Below are 20,994 nucleotides of genomic sequence, written 5' to 3'. Positions count from 1 at the left end.
TGAGGGCGGAGGTGCGGGATGTGAACGAGATGCGTTGGAGGGCATCTTTAACCATGTGGGAAGGGAAATTGCGGTCTCTAAAGAAGGAGACCATCTGGTGTGTTCTGTGGTGGAACTGGTCCTCCTGGGAGCAGATACGGCGGAGGCGGAGGAATTGGGAATACGGGATAGGCTGGGAAGAGGTGTAATCCAGGTAGCTGTGGGAGTCGGTGGGTTTGAAAAATATGCCTACGCAGAAGAAGTCTGGAGAGGAATGCAGTGGTGTTTGTCGAGGTTCATCCCGAGCAGCGCCGTGACGCTGTGCTCAACTCTGCACAGAACCTAACTGCTTTTGTGATTAGATTAGATTAGATTAGATTACAGTGTGGAAACTGGCCCTTCGGCCCAACAAGTCCACACCGACCCGCCGAAGCGCGACCCACCCATACCCCTACATTTACCCCTTACCTAACACTACAGGCAATTTAGCATGGCCAATTCACCTAACCTGCACATCTTTATGACTCTGGGAGGAAACCGGAGCACCTGGAGGGAACCCACGCAGACACGGGGAGAATGTGCAAACTCCACACAGACAGTCGCCTGAGGCGGGAATTGAACCCAGGTCTCTGGCGCTGTGAGGCGGCCGTACTAACCACTGTACCACCGTGCCGCCCATAAATCAGGGCTCAAGATCCTCTGATGATGCAGGGTCTCAGCTCAGTCCCATCCTGGGTGACCCACCTTCTGGATCAGGGAATCACCCTGTGCCAGGCGATTTTCTTTCCCCACTGCACCTTGGCAGCAGATGCCCTGAGCTGTAGTGCGTCCCTCAGCACGTAGTCCTGGACCTTGGAATGTGCCAGTCTGCAACACTCGGTCAGGGTCAACTCCTTGTTCTGGACCAACAGGTTTCAGGCAGATCAAGGATTGTCTTTCACCAAGCAATATTTTGTCTTTAAATAGAAACCCCATTGGGTCATATTTAACCTCATGGCCCTCACTATGTTCTTCCTTTTCACTTCTGCCTCCCTTTCCAGTCGCTGTGTTTGAGTCTGAGACTTTAATGTTGCAGATTGCCTCTCCCTGCTGTTCCCTTATACTGACAGGAGCCAGTTCCAGGCTCTGTTCAGCTGATCAGAGACATTGGAGAAAGTTCTCACCTTTTCCCTGGACGATGCCCAACTCCTTGTATTTGTTTGGGATCTTTCAGCGGGAATGATACCCACCCGATCCCACCGGGAATGACCTCTTCCTGACATTAAAGAGGATCTGGGGCTCAGTTCTTACTATCTGGTATTTTGTTAACGATTTTCCACGTTTTCCAACAGATGTGTGAGGAATAAACATGATCACAGCAACAGCTCGACCCTGGACACTTCCTTTTCAGTGAATTTCCAAATTGATCGATGATCCTCGGAGCCTTTTCAGACACACGGTACAGGACCGCCCCCGCCTGGCGGGAGACGGTACTGCGGCCCAATGTCATTCAGTACCAATTCCATCCAGCAGATGGCGGGGACACACAAACAAATCCTGGGGACGCTGGAAATCAGAAATAAAATCAGAAAATGCTGCAAATCCTCAGCAGGTCAGGCAGCATCTGTGCACAGAGAACCAGAGTTAACGGGCAGTTAAACACTGGGGATATTGCATATCCTGACAGAGATTCTGTGTAAATCTCCGCCACAATGATACAAGCAGCTCAGTGGAGGATGCTATGTAAATGCAGTTTTGTTACACCCTCCAGTGTTTGGATTTCTCCCTCAGGATTTCATGTTCCGGGTGCAGAGTGAGAAACACAGAGAAATCCCAGCTCCAGACTGGGAAACAGGTGAAGAGATGGAGGATGGGACTGAAACAGGGAGTAAATGAAGGAAGGAGAGACACATGATATTTAATTTACTTTTTATTTTCACCATCTGACATTTATATTTGTATCTGATTTATTGACAGTTTGTTTGTGATGTTACAAAGTATAATCTCAGAATTCAATAACACATTCAGTAACATCCTGTTGTCAATGGGAGGTTTCTGACCCCAATCCCTGACCCAGACCCTAAACCCGGGGGTCAATGTGAGGTCAGGGAGGCCCCGCCTCTTTAACAGCTGATTCTCAGAAACAGGTTTAAATCCCAAACCTCGAAGAAAGGATAAAGTTTCCCAGTGAATTTATTCCCAGTGAAGGTGTGGAGATGGGACTTGGTGTCCGCGTTGTAAAATGAAACTGTCCCAGATTCATAACTGAGATAAACTCCCACCTTCCTGGGGATCTGACCGTCAGGGAGAGGGGATTGAGGAGAGGAGTTTATATAAAACTGATCCCAATCCCGCCTCATGATCCAGAATCCATTCTCCGGGATCAGACTGACCCATCTCTTCCTCTCCACAGACTCTGAGGCTACTCCCAGACTCCAGTCCCGATTCCCCCCCACCTCAACCTCCCAGTAATGTCTCCCCGATGTGAATCCCTCTGATCCCAGGGCACAGGGACTGTCCCAGTCTGTAAACCTCTTCCCGGTGTCAGGGAGACTCCTCGGGGTCCGAGTCCGTCTCAAAATCTTCAGATCCTCAGAGACCTCGAGCCGGGGATGCGCTGTTTCCACATCCAGGGTCACAGAGACTGGGAGAGAAACACAGAGAATTAGAGACAGTCCCTGGGTCTGGAAATGTGGGGTGGGGGAGGTGTGAGTGGGGGAGGAAGGGGGGTGTGGGTGGATGGGAGGGGGATGTGTGTGTGGGGTGGGGGTGGTGTGAGTGGAGGGGAGGGGGATGTGTGTGTGGGGAGGAGGGGCGATGTGTGTGTGGGGGTGGGGTGTGTGTGGGGGTGGGGTGTGTGTGTGTGGGGGTAGGGGGTTGTGTGTGTGGGGGGAGGGGGATGGGTGTGTGTGGGGGGGAGGGGGGTGTGTGTGAGGGGGGAGGGGTGTGTGTGTGGGGGGGGTGGGTGTGTGTGGGGGGGAGGGGATGTGTGTGAGGGGGAGGGGATGTGTGTGGGGGGGGAGGAGAATGTGTGTGTGGGGGAGGGGGAAGTGTGGGGGGGAGGGGTGTGTGTGTGGGGGGGAGGGGGATGTGTGGGGGGGGACGGGGATGTGTGTGTGGGGGAGGGGGATGTGTGGGGGGGAGGGGGATGTGTGTGGGGGGGGATGTGTGGGGGGGAGGGGGATGTGTGTGGGGGGGGAGGGGATGTGTGGGGGGGGAGGGGGATGTGTGTGGGGGGGAGGGGGGTGGGTGTGTGTGGGGGTAGGGGGATGGGTGTGTGTGGGGGGGAGGGGGATGGGTGTGTGTGGGGGGAGGGGGATGTGTGTGTGAGGGGGGGAGGGGGATGTGTGTGGGGGGGGAGGGGGATGTGTGTGTGTGGGGGGGGAGGGAGTGGGTGTGTGTGGGGGAGGGGGATGGGTGTGTGTGTGGGGGAGGGGGATGGGTGTGTGTGGGGGGAGGGGGATTGGTTGGGGGGGTGTGTGTTAGATGTGTGGGGGGGGAGGGGGATGTGTGTGGGGGGGAGGGGGATGTGTGTGTGGGGGGGAGGGGGATGTGTGTGTGGGGGGGAGGGAGATGTGTGTGTGAGGGGGAGGGGGATGGGTGTGTGTGGGGGGGAGGGGGATGTGTGTGTGAGGGGGGAGGGGGATGGGTGTGTGTGGGGGGGAGGGGGATGGGTGTGTGTGGAGGAGGGAGATGGGTGTGTGTGGGGGGGAGGGGGATGTGTGTGTAGGGGGGGAGGGGGATGGGTGTGTGTGTGGGGGGGATGGGTCTGTGTGGGGGGGAGGGGGATGGGTGTGTGTGGGGGGAGGGGGATGTGTGTGTGTGGGGGGAGGGGTGTGTGGGGGGGGAGGGGTGTGTGGGGGGGGAGGGGTGTGTGTGTGGGGGGAGGGGTGTGTGTGTGGGGGGGAGGGGATGTGTGTGTGGGGGGGGTGTGTGGGGGGAGGGGGATGTGTGTGTGGGGGGGGAGGGGTGTGTGTGTGGGGGAGAGGGGTGTGTGTGGGGGGGAGGGGGATGTGTGTGTGAGGGGGGAGGAGGATGTGTGTGTGGGGGGAGGGGGATATGTGTGTGGGGGGTGAGGGGGATCTGTGTGTGGGGAGAGGCAGATGTGTGTGTGGGGGGGGAGGGGGATGGGTGTGTGTGTGGGGGGAGGTGGGTGGGTGTGTGTAGGGGGGAGGGGGATGTGTGTGTGGGGGGGAGGGGGATGGGTGTGTGGGGGGGAGGGGATGTGTGTGGGGGGGGAGGGGTGTGTGTGTGTGGGGGGGACGGGGATGGGTGTGTGTGTGGGGGGGAGGGGGATGGGTGTGTGTGGGGGGGAGGGGGATGTGTGTGTGTGGGGGGGAGGGGGATGGGTGTGTGTGTGGGGGTGATGGGTGTGTGTGGGGGGAGGGGGATGGGTGTGTGTGGGGGTGGAGGGGATGGGTGTGTGTGGGGGGAGGGGGATGTGTGTGTGTGGTGGGGGAGGGGTGTGTGTGGGGGGGGAGGGGTGTGTGTGTGGGGGGGAGGGGGATGTGTGTGTGGGGGGGAGGGGGATGTGTGTGTGGGGGGGGGAGGGGTGTGTGTGTGGGGGGGAGGGGTGTGTGTGTGGGGGGGGGAGGGGGATGTGTGTGTGGGGGGGAGGGGGATGTGTGTGTGTGGGGGGAGGGGGATATGTGTGTGGGGGGGTGAGGGGGATCTGTGTGTGGAGAGAGGCAGATATGTATGTGGGGGGGAGGGGGATGGGTGTGTGTGTGGGGGGAGGTGGGCGGGTGTGTGTACGGGGGAGGGGGATGTGTGTGGGGGGGAGGGTGATGTGTGTGTGTGGTGGGGGGAAGGGGATGTGTGTTTGGGGGGGAGGGGGTGTGTGTGCGTGTGGGGAGGGGGATGTGTATGTGTGTGAGTGGGGGGGGAGGGGGTTGTGTGTGTGGGGGGGATGGTGGATATGTGTGTGTTGGGGGAGGGGGATCTGTGTGTGTGGGGAGTGGCAGATGTGTGTGTATGTGTGGGGAGGGGGGTGGGTGTGTGTGGGGGGGAGCGGGATGGGTGTGTGTGGGGGGAGGGGGATGTGAGTGTATGGGGGGTCGGGGATGTGTGTGGGGGGGGATGTCTGTGTGGGGGGAGGGGGAGGTGTGTGTGTGGGGAGGGGTGTGTGTGGGGGAGGGGGATGTGTCTGTGTGGGGGGAGGGAGTTGTGTGTGTGGGGGGAGGGGGTTGTGTTTGTGGGGGGGGAGGGGGTTGTGTGTGGGGGGAGGGGGTTGTGTGGGGGGAGAGGGTTTTGTGTGGGGGGAGAGGGATGTGTGTGGGGGGAGGGGTGTGTGTGTGGGGGAGGGGATGTGTGTGTGGGGGAGGGGATGTGTGTGTGGGGAGGGGATGTGTGTGTGGGGAGGGGATGTGTGTGTGGGGGGAGGGGTGTGTGTGTGGGGGGGAGGGGTGTGTGTGGGGGGGAGGGGGATGTGTGTGTGTGGGGGGGAGGGGGATGTGTGTGTGGGGGGGAATGGGATGTGTGTGTGGGGAAGGGGATGTGTGTGTGTGTGTGTGTGGGGGGAGGGGTGTGTGTGGGGGGAGGGGGAGTGTGTGGGGGGAGTGTGTGTGTGGGGGGAGGGGGATGGGTGTGTAGGGGGGAGGGGGATATGGGTGTGGAGGGGAGCGGGAGGTGTGTGTGTGGGGAAGGGGATGTGTGTGTGTGGGGGGGGCAAGGGGATATGTGTGTGGGGAGAAGGGGGAAGTGTGTGGAGGGTAGGGGGATGTGTGTGGGGGGTGGGGCATGTGTGTGTGGGGGGAGGGGGGTGTGTATGTGTGGGGAGAGGGGGATGTGTATGTGTGGGGGGAGGGGGATGTGTGTGTTTGGGGGGAGGGGGAGTGTGTGTGGGGGGTGAGGGGTGTGTGTGTGGGGTGAGGTGTGTGTTTGGGGGGGTGAGGTGTGTGTGTGGGGGGGTGTGAGGGGTGTGTGTGGGGGGGAAGGGGATGTGTCTGTGTGTGGGGGAGGGGGATGTGTGTGTGTGTTAGCGGGGGAGGGGATATGTGTGTGTGTGTGGGGGGGAGAGGGATGTGTGTGTGGGGTGGATGTGTGTGGGGAGGGGTGGTTGTGTGTGTTTGGGGGGGAATGTGTGTGTGTGGGGAGGAGGGGGATGTGTGTGGGGGGGGAGGGGGATGTGTGTGTAGGGGGGGAGGGGGATGTGTGTGGGGGTGTGTGTGGGAGGGAGGGGTGTGTGTAGGTGGAGGGGGTGAGGGGGATTTGTGTGTGTGAGGGGATGTGCATGTGTGGGGCGAAGGGGAGTGTGTGTGGGGGGGGAGTGTGTGTGGGGTGGGGGGAAATGTGTGGGGGGGAGGGGGTGTGTGTGGGGGGGGAGGGGGATGGGTGTGTGGAGGTGGAGAGGGATTTGTGTGTGGGGGGAGGGGTGAGTCTGGGGGAGGGGGAGTGATGTGTGCGTGTGGGGAGAGGGATGTGTGTGGGGGGGAGGGGGAGGGATGTGTGTGTAGGGGGGGAGTGGGGTGTGTGTGTGTGGGGGGGTGAGGGATGTGTGTTTGGGGGGAGGGGTGTGTGTGAGGGGAGGGGTGTGTGTGGGGGGGGAGAGGGGTGTGTGAGGGGGGAGGGGTGTCTGTTGCGAGGGGGGTGTGCGGGGAGGGAGCGGGATATGTGTGGGGGGAGAGGGATGTTTGTGGGGGGGATTGAGAGGGGTGTGTGTGTGGGGGGAGGGGATGTGTGTGTGGGGGAGGGGGTGTGTGTGTGGGGGGAAAGGGGTGTGTGTGTGGGGTGGTAGGGTTGTGTGTGGGGGGGAAGGGGATGTGTGTGTGGGGAAGGGGATGTGTGTGTGTGGGGAAGGGGATGTGTGCGTGTGGGGGGGAGGGGTGTGTGTGTGGGGAAGGGGATGTGTGCGTGTGGGGGGGTGTGTGTGGGGAAGGGGATGTGTGTGGGGGGGAGAGGGATGTGTGTGAGGGGAGGGGTGTGTGTGGGGGAGGGGGAGTGATGTGTGCGTGTGGGGAGAGGGATGTGTGTGTGGGGGAGGGGGAAGGATGTGTGTGTAGGGGGAAGTGGGATGTGTGTGTGGGGGGGTGAGGGATGTGTGTGTGGGGGGAAGGGTGTGTGTGAGGGGAGGGGTGTGTGTGAGGAGAGGGGTGTGTGTGGGGGAGGGGGAGGGATGTGTGTGGGGGAGGGGGAGTGATGTGTGTGTGGGGGGGGAGAGGGATTGTGTGTGGGGGATGGGGAGGGATGTGTGTGCAGGGGGGAGTGGGATGTGAGTGTGGGGGGGGGAGGGGTGTGTGAGGGGGAGGGATGTCTGTGTGTGTGTGTGGGGGGGGGAGAGCGATGTGTGGGATGGAGAGAGGGATGTGTGTGTGGGGAGGAGGGGGAGGGATGTGTGTGTTGGGGGGAGAGGGATGTGTGTGTTGGGCGGTAGAGGGATGTGTGTGTGGGGGGGAGAGGGGTGTGTGAGGGGGAGGGGTGTCTGTGTGGGGGGATGTGGGGGGGAGGGAGAGGGATGTTTGTGGGGGGAGGGAGCGGGATGTGTGTGGGGGGAGAGGGATGTTTGTGGGGTGGGTTGAGAGGGGTGTGTGTGTGGGGAGGATAGGGTTGTGTGTGTGGGGGGAAGGGGATGTGTGTGTGGGGAAGGGGATATGTGTGTGTGGGGAAGGGGATGTGTGCGTGTGGGGGGGGGGAGGGGAGTGTGTGTGGGGAAGGGGATGTGTGCGTGTAGGGGTGTGTGTGTGTGTGTGGGGGGGGGATGTGTGGGGGGGGAGGGGGATGTGTGTGGGAGGGAGGGAGATGTGTGTGGGGGGGAGGGGGTGTGTGTGTGGGGGGGAGGGGTGTGTGTGTGGGGGGAGAGGGGTGTGTGTGTGGGGGGTAGGGTTGTGTGTGTGGGGGAGAAGGGGATGTGTGTGTGGGGAAGGGGACGTGTGCGTGTGGGTGGGGAGGGGGGTGTGTGTGGGGAAGGGGATGTGTGCGTGGGGGGGGGTTGTGGGGAAGGGGATGTGTGTGTGGGGGGGAGGGGTGTGTGTGTGGGGGGGAGGGGTGTGTGTGTCGAGGGGAGGGGTTTGTGTGTGTGTGTGTGTGTGTGTGTGTGTGTGAGGAGGCCTGTGACTAGTGGAGTGCCACAAGGATCAATGCTGGGCCCTCTACTTTTTGTCATTTACATAAATGTTTTGGATGCGAGCATAAGGGGTACAGTTTGCAGATGACACCAAAATTGGAGGTGTAGTGGACAGGGTTACCTCAGATTACAAGAAGATCTGGACCAGATGGGCCAATGGGCTGAGAAGTGGCAGATGGAGTTTAATTCAGATAAATGTGAGGCGCTGCATTTTGCGAAAGCAAATCTTAGCAGGACTTATAGACTTAATGGTAAGGTCCAAGGGAGTGTTGCTGAACAAAGAGACCTTGGAGTGCACACCTGCCTGATCAGCCTGGACCAGGAGAAAGCCTTTGACAGGATATCACACACGTATATGAGAGATGTTCTCTCCAAAATGGGCTTTGGGGAGGGAATCTGCAATTGGATCAGACTGCTCTACAACAACATTGTCAGTGCAGTCTCAATCAACGGGTGGGAATCAGATAGCTTCCCAGTCAGATCTGGAGTCAGGCAGGGCTGCCCCCTCTCTCCTGCCTTGTTTGTGTGCTGCATAGAGCCATTTGCCGAGTCCATCAGGAAGGATGCGAGCCTGAGAGGGGTGACTATTCCTGGCAGCGGGGGCCTGCAGGTTAAGGCCTCCCTGTACATGGATGACGTCGCCGTTTTCTGCTCGGATCCGCTGTCTGTGCGCAGACTCATGTGCATTTGTGACCAGTTCGAACGGGCCTCAGGGGCCAAGGTAAACCGAGGCAAGAGCGAGGCCATGCTCTTCGGGAACTGGGCCGACCAATCCTCGATCCCCTTCACCGTCAGGACCGACCACCTGAAGGTGCTGGGTATTTGGTTCGGAGGGGCTGGGGCATGCACCAAGTCTTGGGAGGAGCGTATCAGCAAAGTGAGGCAGAAACTGGGCAGATGGAAGCTACGGTCGCTCTCCATCGCGGGAAAAAACCTGGTCATCAGGTGTGAGGTACTGTCATTGCTATTATACGTGGCACAGGTCTAGCCTATTCCCAGAACCTGTGCCGCTGCAGTCACCCGGGCCATCTTCCAGTTTATATGGAGGTCAAAGATGGACTGGGTCCGAAGGGACTCACTGTATAAAGATCTGGGCAACGGGGGAAAAAATACACCCAATGCCACCCTCACCCTGATGGCCACCTTTGTGTGTGGCTGCATCAAGCTGTGCGTGGATCCCCGGTACGCAAACACCAAGTGTCACTACGTACTGAGGTTCTACCTGTCCCCGGTGTTGCGAAGGATGGGCCTGGCCTCGCTGTCGCGGAACGCTCCGAGTAGTTGGACCGTTCCGTATCACCTGTCCTTTGTGGAGAAATTTATGAAGAAAAACACCTCTGACCACAAGTCCATTAGGAAGTGGTCAGCACGTAGTGTCCTTGAGACCCTTCGGGAAAAGGAGAGGGTGGATCCTATCGAGCGGTTCCCTGAGCAGACTGTCAAAGCCATTTGGCAGAATGCCTCATCGCCAGAACTTTCCAACAAGCACCAAGACATGGCTTGGCTGGTGGTGAGAAGGGCTCTGCCTGTGAGATCCTTTATGCCTGCCCGGACTCTCAGCCGCACCGCACGCTGCCCTCGAAGCGGCTGCGGGGGGGACGAGACTGTCACACATCTCCTTCTGGAATGTGCCTATGCAGAGGAAGTCTGGAGAGGAATGCAGTGGTGTTTGTCGAGGTTCGTCCCGAGCAGCGCCGTGACGCGGGACTCCGTGCTCTACGGTCTGTTCCCCGGGACGAAAACCGAGACGAACATCAACTGTGCCTGGAGGATCATCAACTCGGTGAAGGACGCTCTCTGGGTGGTCCGAAACCTGTTGATCTTCCAGCTGAAGGAGTTGACCCCGACTGAGTGTTGCAGACTGGCACATTCCATGGTCCAGGACTACGTGTTGAGGGACGCGCTGAAGCTTGGGGCAGCTGCCGCCAAGGCGCGGTGGGGAAAGACCACTGTGTAACATCTGCCTGCCTAATGAAGAACAGGGGGCCCATGCAGTCATTTGGGCTCTGCTGACGCCTCAGCTAATCATATGGGCATATGATCAAAAATGTACAGACCTGTATAAAAATGATAAATTCTGATCTCTGTATGTACATGTTTACATATGTATGGCATGACCAACTGTACAGACAATCAAATTATTTATGAATAAAGTATATTTTTGAAATAAAAAAAAGAGACCTTGGAGTGTAGGTTCATAGCTCATTGAAAGTGGAATTACAGGTAGATAGGATAGTGAAGAAGGCGTTTGGTATGCTTTCCTTTATTGGTCAGAGTATTGAGTACAGGGGTTGGGAGGTCATGTTGTGGCTCTACAGGACATTGGTTAGGCCACTGTTGGAATATTGCATGCAATTCTGGTCTCCTTCCTATCGGAAAGGTGTTGTGAAACTTGAAAGGGTTCAGAAAAGATTTCCAAGGATGTTGCCAGGGTTGGAGGATTTGAGCCATAGGTTGAACAGGCTGGGGCTGCTTTCCCTGGAGCGTCAGATGCTGAGGGGTGACCTTATAGAGGTTCACAAAATTATGACGGGCATGGATAGGGTAAATGGGCAAAGTCTTTTCCCTGAGGTGGGGGTGTCCAGAACTAGAGGACATAGGTTTAGGTTGAGAGGGGAAAGATATGAAAGAAACCTAAGGGGCAATTTTTTCACACAGAAGGTAGTACGTGTATGGAATGAGCTGCCAGAGGAAGTGGTGGAGGCTGGTACAATTACAACATTTAAAAGGCATTTGGATGGGTATATGAATAGGAGGGATATGGGTGGGGTGCTGGCAGGTGGGACTAGATTGGGTTGGAATATCTGGTCGGCATGGACGTGTTGGACCGAAGGGTCTGTTTCCATGCTGTACATCTCTATGACTCTCTGACTCTAAATTCTAACTTACATCGTCCTTCTCCCAAGTGAAGACAGAAGCAAGATAGTAAATTAACACCCTGTGTCTCTCCTCCAGCTCCATACCTGGATTGCTCCTTGATCCCTACATTTTCCTGGTTATTCTCTTCCCCTTAAAATACTGATGAAATATCTTGGAATTCTCCCTCATTTTAGCCACTAGTGTTTTCTCATGCACCTACTTTGCTCTCTCAATTACTTTCTTAAATTCCCAGCTGCTCTTTCAGTACTCCATGAGGGCCTTGTAATTCCCAGCTCTTACACTCCAACCACATTGAAAGGGCCACCTTTCCAATAGCTCTTCCTGATTACATGCTGCCCCTGAGTGCTAGTTTTCTGCATTTCATGCGCAAATACTCTCAAGTGCCATTGTGGTGCACCTTTCTGCAGTTTTTCTCCATTTAAATAATTCTTTGTTCTTTTGTTTTCTCTTCAAAATAAAGAACTTTCCCAAATTAATCCTCCATTTGCCAACTTTATGCCAGTTACTTGAACCATCAATGTCTCTGTGAATTGTTTGTATCCACCTGTTTTAGAATTGTCTGCAAATTTGGTGACAGTGCATTAACTTCTTTCCTCCAAATCATTAATATTTATTGTAAACATTTGCAGTCACAGCACTGATCCCTGTGGAACCCCACTGGCCACAGGTCACCAACCTGTAAAAGCACTCCTTATCCCCACCTGCTGTTTCCTGCCCATAAGCCAATTCTTTCTCCATCCCATAATCCTGCCAACAGTACCATGGCCTCTTAATCTTTCTTGAAGTATCTTGTTGAATGCTTCTAGAAGTCCAAATAAAACTCTACTGGCTCCCTTCCATTCCATTCCCTCTAGTTGAGATCTCCTCAAAAGCTTTCATAACTGAGACAGATATTAATTTCCTTTCATAAAACCACGCTGACTCTGCTTGATGAGGTTATGATTTTCTGAATATTCTACTGTTACTTCCACAGTAACCAACTGCAATACTTTTCCAATAATAGATCATGGGATAATCTACCTATAGTTACCTGCTTTTTGCCTCCTTCCCTTATTAAACAGATGTGTCATATCAGCAGTTTTCCAATCCTCTGGTACTTTTCCAGAATTGAGCAATTTAAGGAGAATTACAACAAATGCCTTCACTATCTCTGTAGTGACCTGTTTTAGAATCCTCAGATGTAAGCCATCAGGGCCAAGCAACCTCTCTGTCTTTCGCCCCATTAGTTTGTCTCACACTATTTCAACATTATACTCTGGGGAGAAAGTGAGGTCTGCAGATGCTGGAGATCAGAGCTGAAAATGTGTTGCTGGAACAGCGCAGCAGGTCAGGCAGCATCCAGGGAACAGGAGAATCGACGTTTCGGGCATAAGCCCTTCTTCAGGAATTTTCCTGAACAAGGGCTTATGCCCGAAACGTCGATTCTCCTGTTGCCTGGATGCTGCCTGACCTGCTGCGCTGTTTCAGCAACACATTTTCAACATTATACTCTGCCCAACTTCCTTAAATTTATCTTGCTCTTAGATCCTTTCCTCTTACTCAAGATATATTTATGCTGAGAGCTGAGGTGAACCTCCTTAAATGTCTACCCCTGCTTGTTTACTGTCATTCCTCCTCATCTATTCACCCAGTTCACTTCAGATAACTCTACCCTCGTTTCATTGTAATTGTTGTGTTCTGACCAGTCCCTTGTAAAGTTTTAGCAAAAGCTTCCTACTTCTACATTGCATTCCTTTTGAAATAAAGGCCAACATACCCACTCAACTTAGATGCTGGTTCTTTGTGACTCATGGATAAGGATTCCCAGATCCCTCAGTTCCATAGCTCCCTGCAGCCTTTGTACATTTAAATAATATCCAGCTCCTCTATTCTTCCTGCCAATGTCCTTAACCTAAAGTTCCTTTACATTATATGTCATCTGCCAAAAGTATTGTCCACTAACTCAACCTGACCATAATCCTCTGCAGACTCCTTATGTCATCCTCACCACTTGCTTTCCCAACTTTTTTTGTTTCACCTATAAACTTGGCATTCACCTTCCACAACCAAGCCATTTATGTATTTCATAAATAATTGTGGACCCAGCACTGAACCGTGTGGCTCACCACTAGCTACGAGCTATCCCAATTCTCAGTCTTTTATTAGTTAGACAATCATCTCTCCAGTTGAATGTGTGATGTCTTATCAAATGTCTCCTGAAAATCCAAATATATTACATCCCTATATTTCCTCCCATCTATCCTCCTTAATACCTTCTCAGAGATTTTGAGTGAAGTTGTCAGACATGATTCCACCTTCACAAAAGGGTTGGTTTTGCTGGGAACAACCAACACAGAACAGGACCTGGGGTTGTGGGGCTGGGTAATGTACCATGCGAAATTGTTCAACTCAGTGTAACTGCAAGGTACCAAGGCAGAAGACGAGCTTGTGATGAGCTTCATTGGAGCACTGCAGCAGGCCTGAGATGGAAATTTCAGCATGGAAACATGGAGGGGGGGGGCTGTGTTGAATTGGCAGGCACCTGGAAGTTCAAGGTCATCTTTATGGTCAGAGAGTAGGTGTTCAGCAATGTGGGCTCTGCTCTGGGTATACTGTGAATAGTTCTGTTTTATCAGGAGAAATATACGCTGGTGTTGGAGGCAGTCCAAAGAAGGTTCACTGGGGCTATTCCAGGGATTGACAGACTATATCGTGAGGAGTGGTTGAGGAGAGTGGGACGATACTGGAAATTATAAATGAAAACAGAAGTTGCTGGAAATGCTCTGCTGGTCTGGCAGCATCTGTGGAGAGAAATCTGAGTGAACATTTTGGGTCGAGTGACCCTTCCTCAGAACAATTCAACTGGGAAGAGTAAGGTTTCCATTTGTTGAAGTTTGTAAAGTATGGATGGGTTTGACAGGGAGCCAGGTTTATCTGGGATAATGGGGCAGTGTCAGCTGACCCGTAGGAGATGTTACATCACAAGACTGTTCAACCTGATGATGTCAGTAAATCCCTGAGGTGTACAGGGCACTGCTACAACTGGTCATTGTGATGTCATCACCATGAACATCGAGGGGATTGGCCAGTGATCATGTGATTACCACATCAAAAGTGTGTGCAGTATCTTGGTCGGACAACTTCCCAAAGCTAATGTAATCAATGTTATCAATTATGAAATGAATAAAGTATCAACTCTTTGTTTGTAATTAAATCAGAGTTTGTGCATCAGCCTGACCAATGGACCTGTCCCCTGTATTTGCTTGAATAGAACCATTGAAACTAAGAACGGAGCCTCAAGTGGTCTGTGAGAAAATCAAAGAGTGATCAAACTCTGATCAACCTCCCCCTTCTTCAGCCACTGGAGACAGAGGGACTGAGCTGGCAGCTTCATTTCCAGACGTTTCGTCACCCTACTAGGTAACATCTTCAGTGGGCCTCAGGCAAAGGCAGTGTACATGATTCCTGCTTTCTATTTATATGTTTGGGTTAGTTTGGGTTGGTGATGTCATTTCTCATGGTGATGTAATTTCCTGTTCTTTTTCTCAGGGGTGGGAGATGGGGTCTAACTCGATGTCTTTGTTGATGGAGTTCCAGTTGGAATGCCATGCTTCTAGGAGTTCTCGTGCATTTCTCTGTTTGGCTTGTCCTAAGATGGATGTATTGTTCCAGTCGAAGTGGTGTCCTTCCTTATCTGTATGTAAGGATACTAGTGACAGAGGATCATGTCGTTTTGTGGCTAGTTGGTGTTCATGTATCCTGGTGGCTAGTTTTCTGCCTGTTTGTCCAATGTAGTGTTTGTTACAATCCTTGCATGGTATTTTGTAAATGACATTAGTTTTGCTTGTTGTCTATATAGGGTGTTTCAAGTTCATGAGCTGCTAGTTTAGTGTGTTGGTGGGTTTGTGGGCTACCATGTTGTCGAGGGGTCTGAGTAGTCTGGCAGTTGTTTCCGAGATGTCTTTGATGTAGGGGTAAGTGGCTAGGGTTTCTGGATGTGTTTTGTCTGCTTGGGTTTGTTGCTGAGAAATTGGCGGACTGTGTTCATTGGCTATCCATTCTTTTTGAATACACGATATAGGTGATTTTCCTCTGCTCTGCCGCAGTTCCTCTGTGCTGCAGTGTGTGTTGGCTCATTGAAGTGACGTTCTGATGTAGATAAGATAGGACATCACTTTGACTGGAACAACACATTGAGTTAGACCCCATCTACTACTCCCTGAGAAAAAGAACAGGAAATGACATCACCACAGGAAATGACATCACCAACCCAAAGACACCCAAACATATAAATCGAAAGCAGGAATTGCCTGAGGCCCACAACCTACATGTTACCTGGTAGGTTGATGAAACGTCTGGAAATTAATCTCCCAGCTCAGCGTGCAAACCTACATCCAGAATCTCAACCTGAGCTACAAATCTTCTCAAAACACGTACAGAGCAGTGTCTGAGAGTTCCTGTCTTGGTGAAGGTTTGGGATTGAACAGTCACAGCTGACCAGCTGAAGATGATATTTCACATTCGGGAGACTTCTGCATCACTGTCTTGGCAAGCATTTATTGTCCAACCCTAATTATCCTGGAGGCTGCTCATTAACCCATTGTCATCCATGAAGGGGAGGGACACCCACTGGGCAGTTAGGAGAGGATTTCCAGCATTTTGGCCCAATTCAGCATGGTGTATGGCATACAGGACAATTTGCAAGTGATGGTGTTCCTGTCTATCTGCTATCCTTACCCTTCCAGTCAGTTCAGGTTGCATAATTGGAAGTTGCTCTCTGAGGAAGCTTGGTGAGTTTTCTCACACTTTTTTTTAAGTGTACACATTTCTGCAACTGTGTGTCAGTGGTGCAGGGAGTGAATGTTAGAGATATTAGACGGAGTGCCATTCAAGCAGCATGTTTTGTCCTGGATTGTGTTGAGCTTCTTCAGTACAATTGGGGTTGCAGTCATCCAGGCAAGTGGAGAACCTCTATTATATGCCAAATCTCTGCCTTATCGATGGAGGACTAGTAACTGAGGAGTCAGTAGGTGAGTTGCTGGCTGCAGACCTTTCACTCTCTGACCTGCTCTTGTAGCTATAATGTGTGTTTGGCAGGTGAGTTCAGTTTCCGGTCAATGGTAACCTCCAGGATGTTGCAAGTGGAGGATGCAGTGATGAATGGAATTGTTACTGAACATCAAGTGTTGATGGTTACATTCTCTCTTGTTGGAAACGGTCATTGCCTGGCACTCGTGTGGCACAAATGTTACTTGTCACTTGTCAGCTCAAAGCTGAACAGCTGGACAGAGTCATGGCCTCATTGTATTTGGACATGGATTGTTTCAGGATCTGAGAGGATGGAAACGGTGCTGTTATTGTGCAATCATTAGTGAATATCTCATCACCTCCACCGTGACCTTATGACGGAGGGAAGTCCATTCATGAAGCAGCTGAAGATGCTTTGGGCGAGCCATTACTCTGACAAACACCTCCAGAAATGTCCGGGAGCTGAGATGGTTGATCTTGAACAATCACAACCATCTTCCCTTGTGTTCAGTATGACTCAAAAAAGTATAGAGATTTCCACTGATTCCTATTAACTACAGTTTTGCTCATTACAGACTTTGATATTTGCATGAACAAAAATACAAGTTATACAATATAAATCAGGCCAAAAGAGGAACTTATCTGAGCTTTACCAGGGTGATTGGCTTCCTGCATTTCTTTCCATACAAGAAAAGGGAAGAGGCTGCAGAATGTTTCAGTGGAGATGGTACCATCTGTTAGTGAGAGTACACAACTGTTGTCACTGATCCTGTACATATTAAACATTAATTGATTAGAAATTTAGCAGAAACACTTTCCTGAGTAATTTCACCAACTTGCACTGAGTTTCAGTAAAGTGCATGTCCTACCTTCTCTTCCGAGATGCTTCCTCCTGAAATAAATGAAACATCAATCTGAGTTAACAGAGACTGACTGTCTACATCCAGAAAGCAGCAATTACACTCACATTGTTACAAGCTGCTCAGAATTGCCAATTCTGATTGTTGCAGGCATCGAATAGAAAGAGGATGTGACACCAAGGATATTGAAGACCAGAAGAATAAATACAAAATTTGAACAATTACAAAGGATTGAAAGAAACATTAATATATTTTAATGGATAAAAATCTGACTTTGATATTTAAAATTACAATAAAGAAAGGGATTGATTCCATAGATTCAGTAAAGATATTTTCACTTCTAAGGAATCTAAACATGTGAGTCTGTGAACATCATCCTGTTATAAAATAAATCCAATAAGTAAATACAGAACCTGTCAAAAACCAGGCGTGAGGCCTTCGGATCAGGAGACCTACTCAAATGACCTTCGCAGAGCCATTAAGCCAGCCAAGGACCAACACCGATCTAAACCAGAGACCCAGACAGACACCCGGCGACTATGGCAAGGACTGATTGACATCACAGGTTCTAAAAAGAGACAGTGCAAGATAGCAGACAATGACATATCCCTCCCAGATCGTCTCAACGTCTTCTATGCTCGCTTTGAGCAAAATTTCGGTGGAGAGGTAGCACCTATTGAGACAAGTCCGGATGAACCTATCCCAACAGCCACTGCATCAGAGCTCAGATCAGTTTTCCTTCCTGTGAATCCAATGAAAGCAATAGGACCAGACGGAGTATCAGGCCGTGCACTCAGAGCATGCACAGATCAACTGGCAGAAGTCTTCTTGGACATCTTCAACCTCTCCCTGCAGCAGGCCACTGTCCCTGCCTGTTTCAAGAGGGCCAATATCATCCCTGTATCTAAGAAGGCTCATGCAGCATGTCTCAATGACTACCACCCAGTAGCCCTAACTTTGGTGGTCATGTCATTAATCAACTCCACCCTCCCCACTACTCTTGACCCACTCCAATTTGCCTATTGGACCAATAGATCCATGTCAGATGCCATATCAGTGTTCTTCATTCCTCCCTATAACACCTTGACACCAAGAACAGCTACATAAGAATCCTACTCATTGACTACAGTTCAGCTTTCAACACTATTATCCCCTCGAGACTGATTTACTAAACTTAGTGATCTCGGCCTCAGCCCCACTCTCTGCAGCTGTATCCTCAGTTTCCTGACCCACAGGTCATAATCAGTGAAGATTGGGGATAATATTTCATCCTCACTAACACTCAACACTGGAGTCCCCCCAGTGGTGGGTACTCAGCCCCCTACTGTACTCACTGTATATCCATGACTGCGTCGCCAAATACCAGACTAATGCCATTTACAAGTTCGATGATGATACCATTACAGTCAGTTGACTCTCAGATGGTGACGAAACAGACTACAGATGGGAGGTGGAAGACCTAGAAAAATGATGCACTGAGAACAACCTAGCTCTCAATGCCGGAAAACCAAGGAACTTATTATTGACTTTCGGTGGGATGTTATTCATGCCTCCCCAGCACATTAACAGCACAGAGGTGGAACGAGTGGAGAGTGTCAAGCTCCTGGGAGTGGTCATCCACAACAAACTTTCTTGGACTCTTCAAGTGGACGCACTGGTTACAAAGGCCCAACAACATCTCTTCTTCCTCAGGCAGCTGAGGAAATTTGGCATGACGGTGAATACCCTTGCCAATTTTTGTAGGTGTGCCATGGAGAGCATTCTGTCTGGATGTCTCACTACCTGGTATGGCAACTGTACCATTCAAGATTGGAGACAGTTACAGAGAGTGGTGAAATTGGCCTGGACAATCACAAAGGCCAACCTCCCATCTATGGATTCCATCTACCAGGCCCGCTGTCAAGGAAAGGCCGCCAGCATTCTCAAAGATCCATCCCGCCCTGACAATGTTTTTCTACAATCTCTACCATCGGGGAGAAGGTACAGAATCCTGAACACACGCACCAACCGGTTTCGCAACAGTTTCTTGTTAGAATACTGAGTGGACTCACAAACTCTTAACATTCGCCTGTACCTGTATGTTTGTTTTTGTTGCTGTTTGCCTATTATTTACTGTCTATGTGACTTAACTCTGTGATCTGCCTGTATTGCTCGCAACACAAAGCTTTTCACTGTGCCCTGGTGCACGTGACAATAAATTCATTTCAATTCAATTCCATGGGGAATTCAGGAGAAATGTCTTGATCAAGAAAGTGATGAGAATGTGGAACCCACAGTCACACAGTGTGATTGAGACAAATATATTGAACAGGAAAGTGGAGAACCTAATGTTGCAGAAAGCAGCAGAGGGAGATAGTGACGGAGGATGGGTGTCTCTTTCACTGAACTAAACTGAAACATAATCCCTCACCTTCAGAAATATCACTCCGTCTGTTTGTTCCAATTGTTTTTCCAAGTTTGAGAGTTTCTGCTGAAGAGAATTTAAATTCTTTTGAATTTCACAAAGATTTTGCTCCATTGCTTTGAGAATGTTTTCCTCTTGTTCCATGAGATCTCGGAGTAAACTCTGCTCTTTCTCAGTCAGCATCTGGTGCATTTTAGTGAACTCGGATTTGATGTGAGTTTGCAGACTGCTGGATTCCTCCTGTCAGGGGAAATATAAAAACAATATGTTTCTGCAAAAAAAAAACAAATGAACAAATCAAATGTTTAAGCCGAACCGGGGAGATTTTACCTGAATTTGGGAAATCTTCTGTTTCTGCTCCCGCTCCATTTCTAGAGCTGCTGATTTTTTCTCTGTGAGAGAATCCAAGGAAGATTTCACCCGATCCTGGGATTGGGAGAGAAAATCAGAAAATAAAAGTGTTAGACCATGAAAATGTGATGAAATAATCAGGGGATGGAATCTGTTTCCTTTTACCTTGTAGATTCCAACAGCTTCTTTAAGCGGGATGAAGCGGTGCTCCCTGTGTTCCCGGGAATCTCTACAAATCACACAGACCAATTTCTTGTCAGTTTCACAAAACAGCTTCAGTTCTTCCTGATGTTCCTCACAGTGATGTTTACTTTCCTTCTCTTGTGGATTCACATTTAATGTTCGAGCTTTCTCGGTCAGATTCGCTAAGGCCCGGCTGCCTCTGAGGGATCTGTCCGGAAATTCCTGTCTACATTCCGGGCAGGAGTTTATCTCCTGCTTTTCCCAGCTCTGGGTGATACAGGAGCGGCAGAAGTTGTGTCCACACTCCAGTATAACCGGATCGGTGAAGAAATCCAGACAAATGGGACAGATTACCTCCTCAGTCAGTCTCAGGACCTGCTGTCTGGAATCCATGTTCACCCTCAGCACTTCCTGATGCAAACCCCTTTCAGTTTCGCTGTCCCTGCGCTGCTGAACACATTCAGCTCAGGCAGCACCGAGATGGTGATAGTTCATACAGGGCTTCCTTTCTGTATCCACCGGCACCGTCCATCGCAGAGTCTCGGACTAATTCGCCGTCGGCTGGATGTGACTGGAGCATTCCGTTTTCAGGAAATGAGTAACAGACCCCAACCCCCAACACTGAGCGGAAAATATTCTCCCTACATTCTCTCCCACTGATCTCTGTTGGTACATAACTCACTGAAAGAAAATTATGTTGTATTTTTGGTGGTGGTTTCTCAGCCTTTAAATATAAATTGTGTATTGTTCAGCTCCTGGCCCCCCCATCAAGTGCTTAGTCCTGGCAAAACCATGGGAATCCCTGAAGCTGGGAGGTGAGAGGGAAGGTCGGTTGGGAGTGGTGTGGGTGGGTGGAGAGAGGATGGGAGGGGGTGGGGATGTTGTCCTGGGAGTGACTGGCAGCCTGCTGCTCTCCTTCATATCCTTCAGTCCCAAAGCAGCCCCAGGCACGGATGGCCAAGTTGTGTTGGTCTTTGTGGGAAACACAAGCTGAAACATATTGTCCAGCGCCTCCTCATCACTCCCTTACAATCCACCAGGATCATCTCAAACCTCACTTTGGGAGTCACTGCACAGAACTGAAGGGCCTCATCCCTGGTCCCATTCTGGGAAATCTCCCCTTGCACCATCCCTTCGGCCTTGACATCCTTCCGAAAGGCCAGGCCCAGAATTGGCTGCAGCCTGGGCGGGAGACCAGTGGGAATCCTGTTGGTGCTGTTTCCACTATTTCTCTGGGCTCACTGCTGGATCCCACTAAATACCGCAGACAGTCCAGGGAATCCGCACCA

The 20,994-nt window shown here is 51.5% G+C and overlaps 1 protein-coding gene across 1 annotated transcript; it reads right to left on the bottom strand.

Moving 5' to 3' along the window:
• Window positions 1-1,875: 1,875 nt before the first annotated feature.
• Window positions 1,876-20,404, bottom strand: LOC148140031 (nuclear factor 7, brain-like). Its single transcript, XM_087979206.1, has 6 exons — window positions 19,688-20,404; window positions 19,502-19,597; window positions 19,178-19,411; window positions 16,777-16,799; window positions 16,561-16,676; window positions 1,876-2,602 (listed from the first exon to the last, which is right to left on the bottom strand). The coding sequence occupies exons 1-6, from the start codon at window positions 20,096-20,098 to the stop codon at window positions 2,082-2,084; spliced, it is 1,401 nt and encodes a 466-aa protein (XP_087835332.1). The 5' UTR covers window positions 20,099-20,404; the 3' UTR covers window positions 1,876-2,081.
• Window positions 20,405-20,994: the final 590 nt, after the last annotated feature.

The sequence above is a fragment of the Chiloscyllium plagiosum genome, unplaced genomic scaffold, assembly GCF_037043375.1.
Source record: "Chiloscyllium plagiosum isolate Xiang-an unplaced genomic scaffold, Cpla_swu_hap1 HiC_scaffold_35, whole genome shotgun sequence".
NCBI lineage: Eukaryota > Metazoa > Chordata > Chondrichthyes > Orectolobiformes > Hemiscylliidae > Chiloscyllium > Chiloscyllium plagiosum.
This window is presented reverse-complemented; position numbering and strand designations above follow the sequence as displayed.

Bases quoted from the DNA above. Each gene is read 5' to 3' on its own strand.
- LOC148140031 (XM_087979206.1), bottom strand. From the start codon at position 20,098: ATGGATTCCAGACAGCAGGTCCTGAGACTGACTGAGGAGGTAATCTGT. The intron at 19,598-19,687 runs GTAAAAGGAAAC...TCCCAATCCCAG, and splicing joins AAGCTGTTGGAATCTACAAG to GATCGGGTGAAATCTTCCTT. The intron at 2,603-16,560 runs GTAAAGCTCAGA...TTTCTCTCCCAG, and splicing joins GCAGGAAGCCAATCACCCTG to TCTCTGTGACCCTGGATGTG.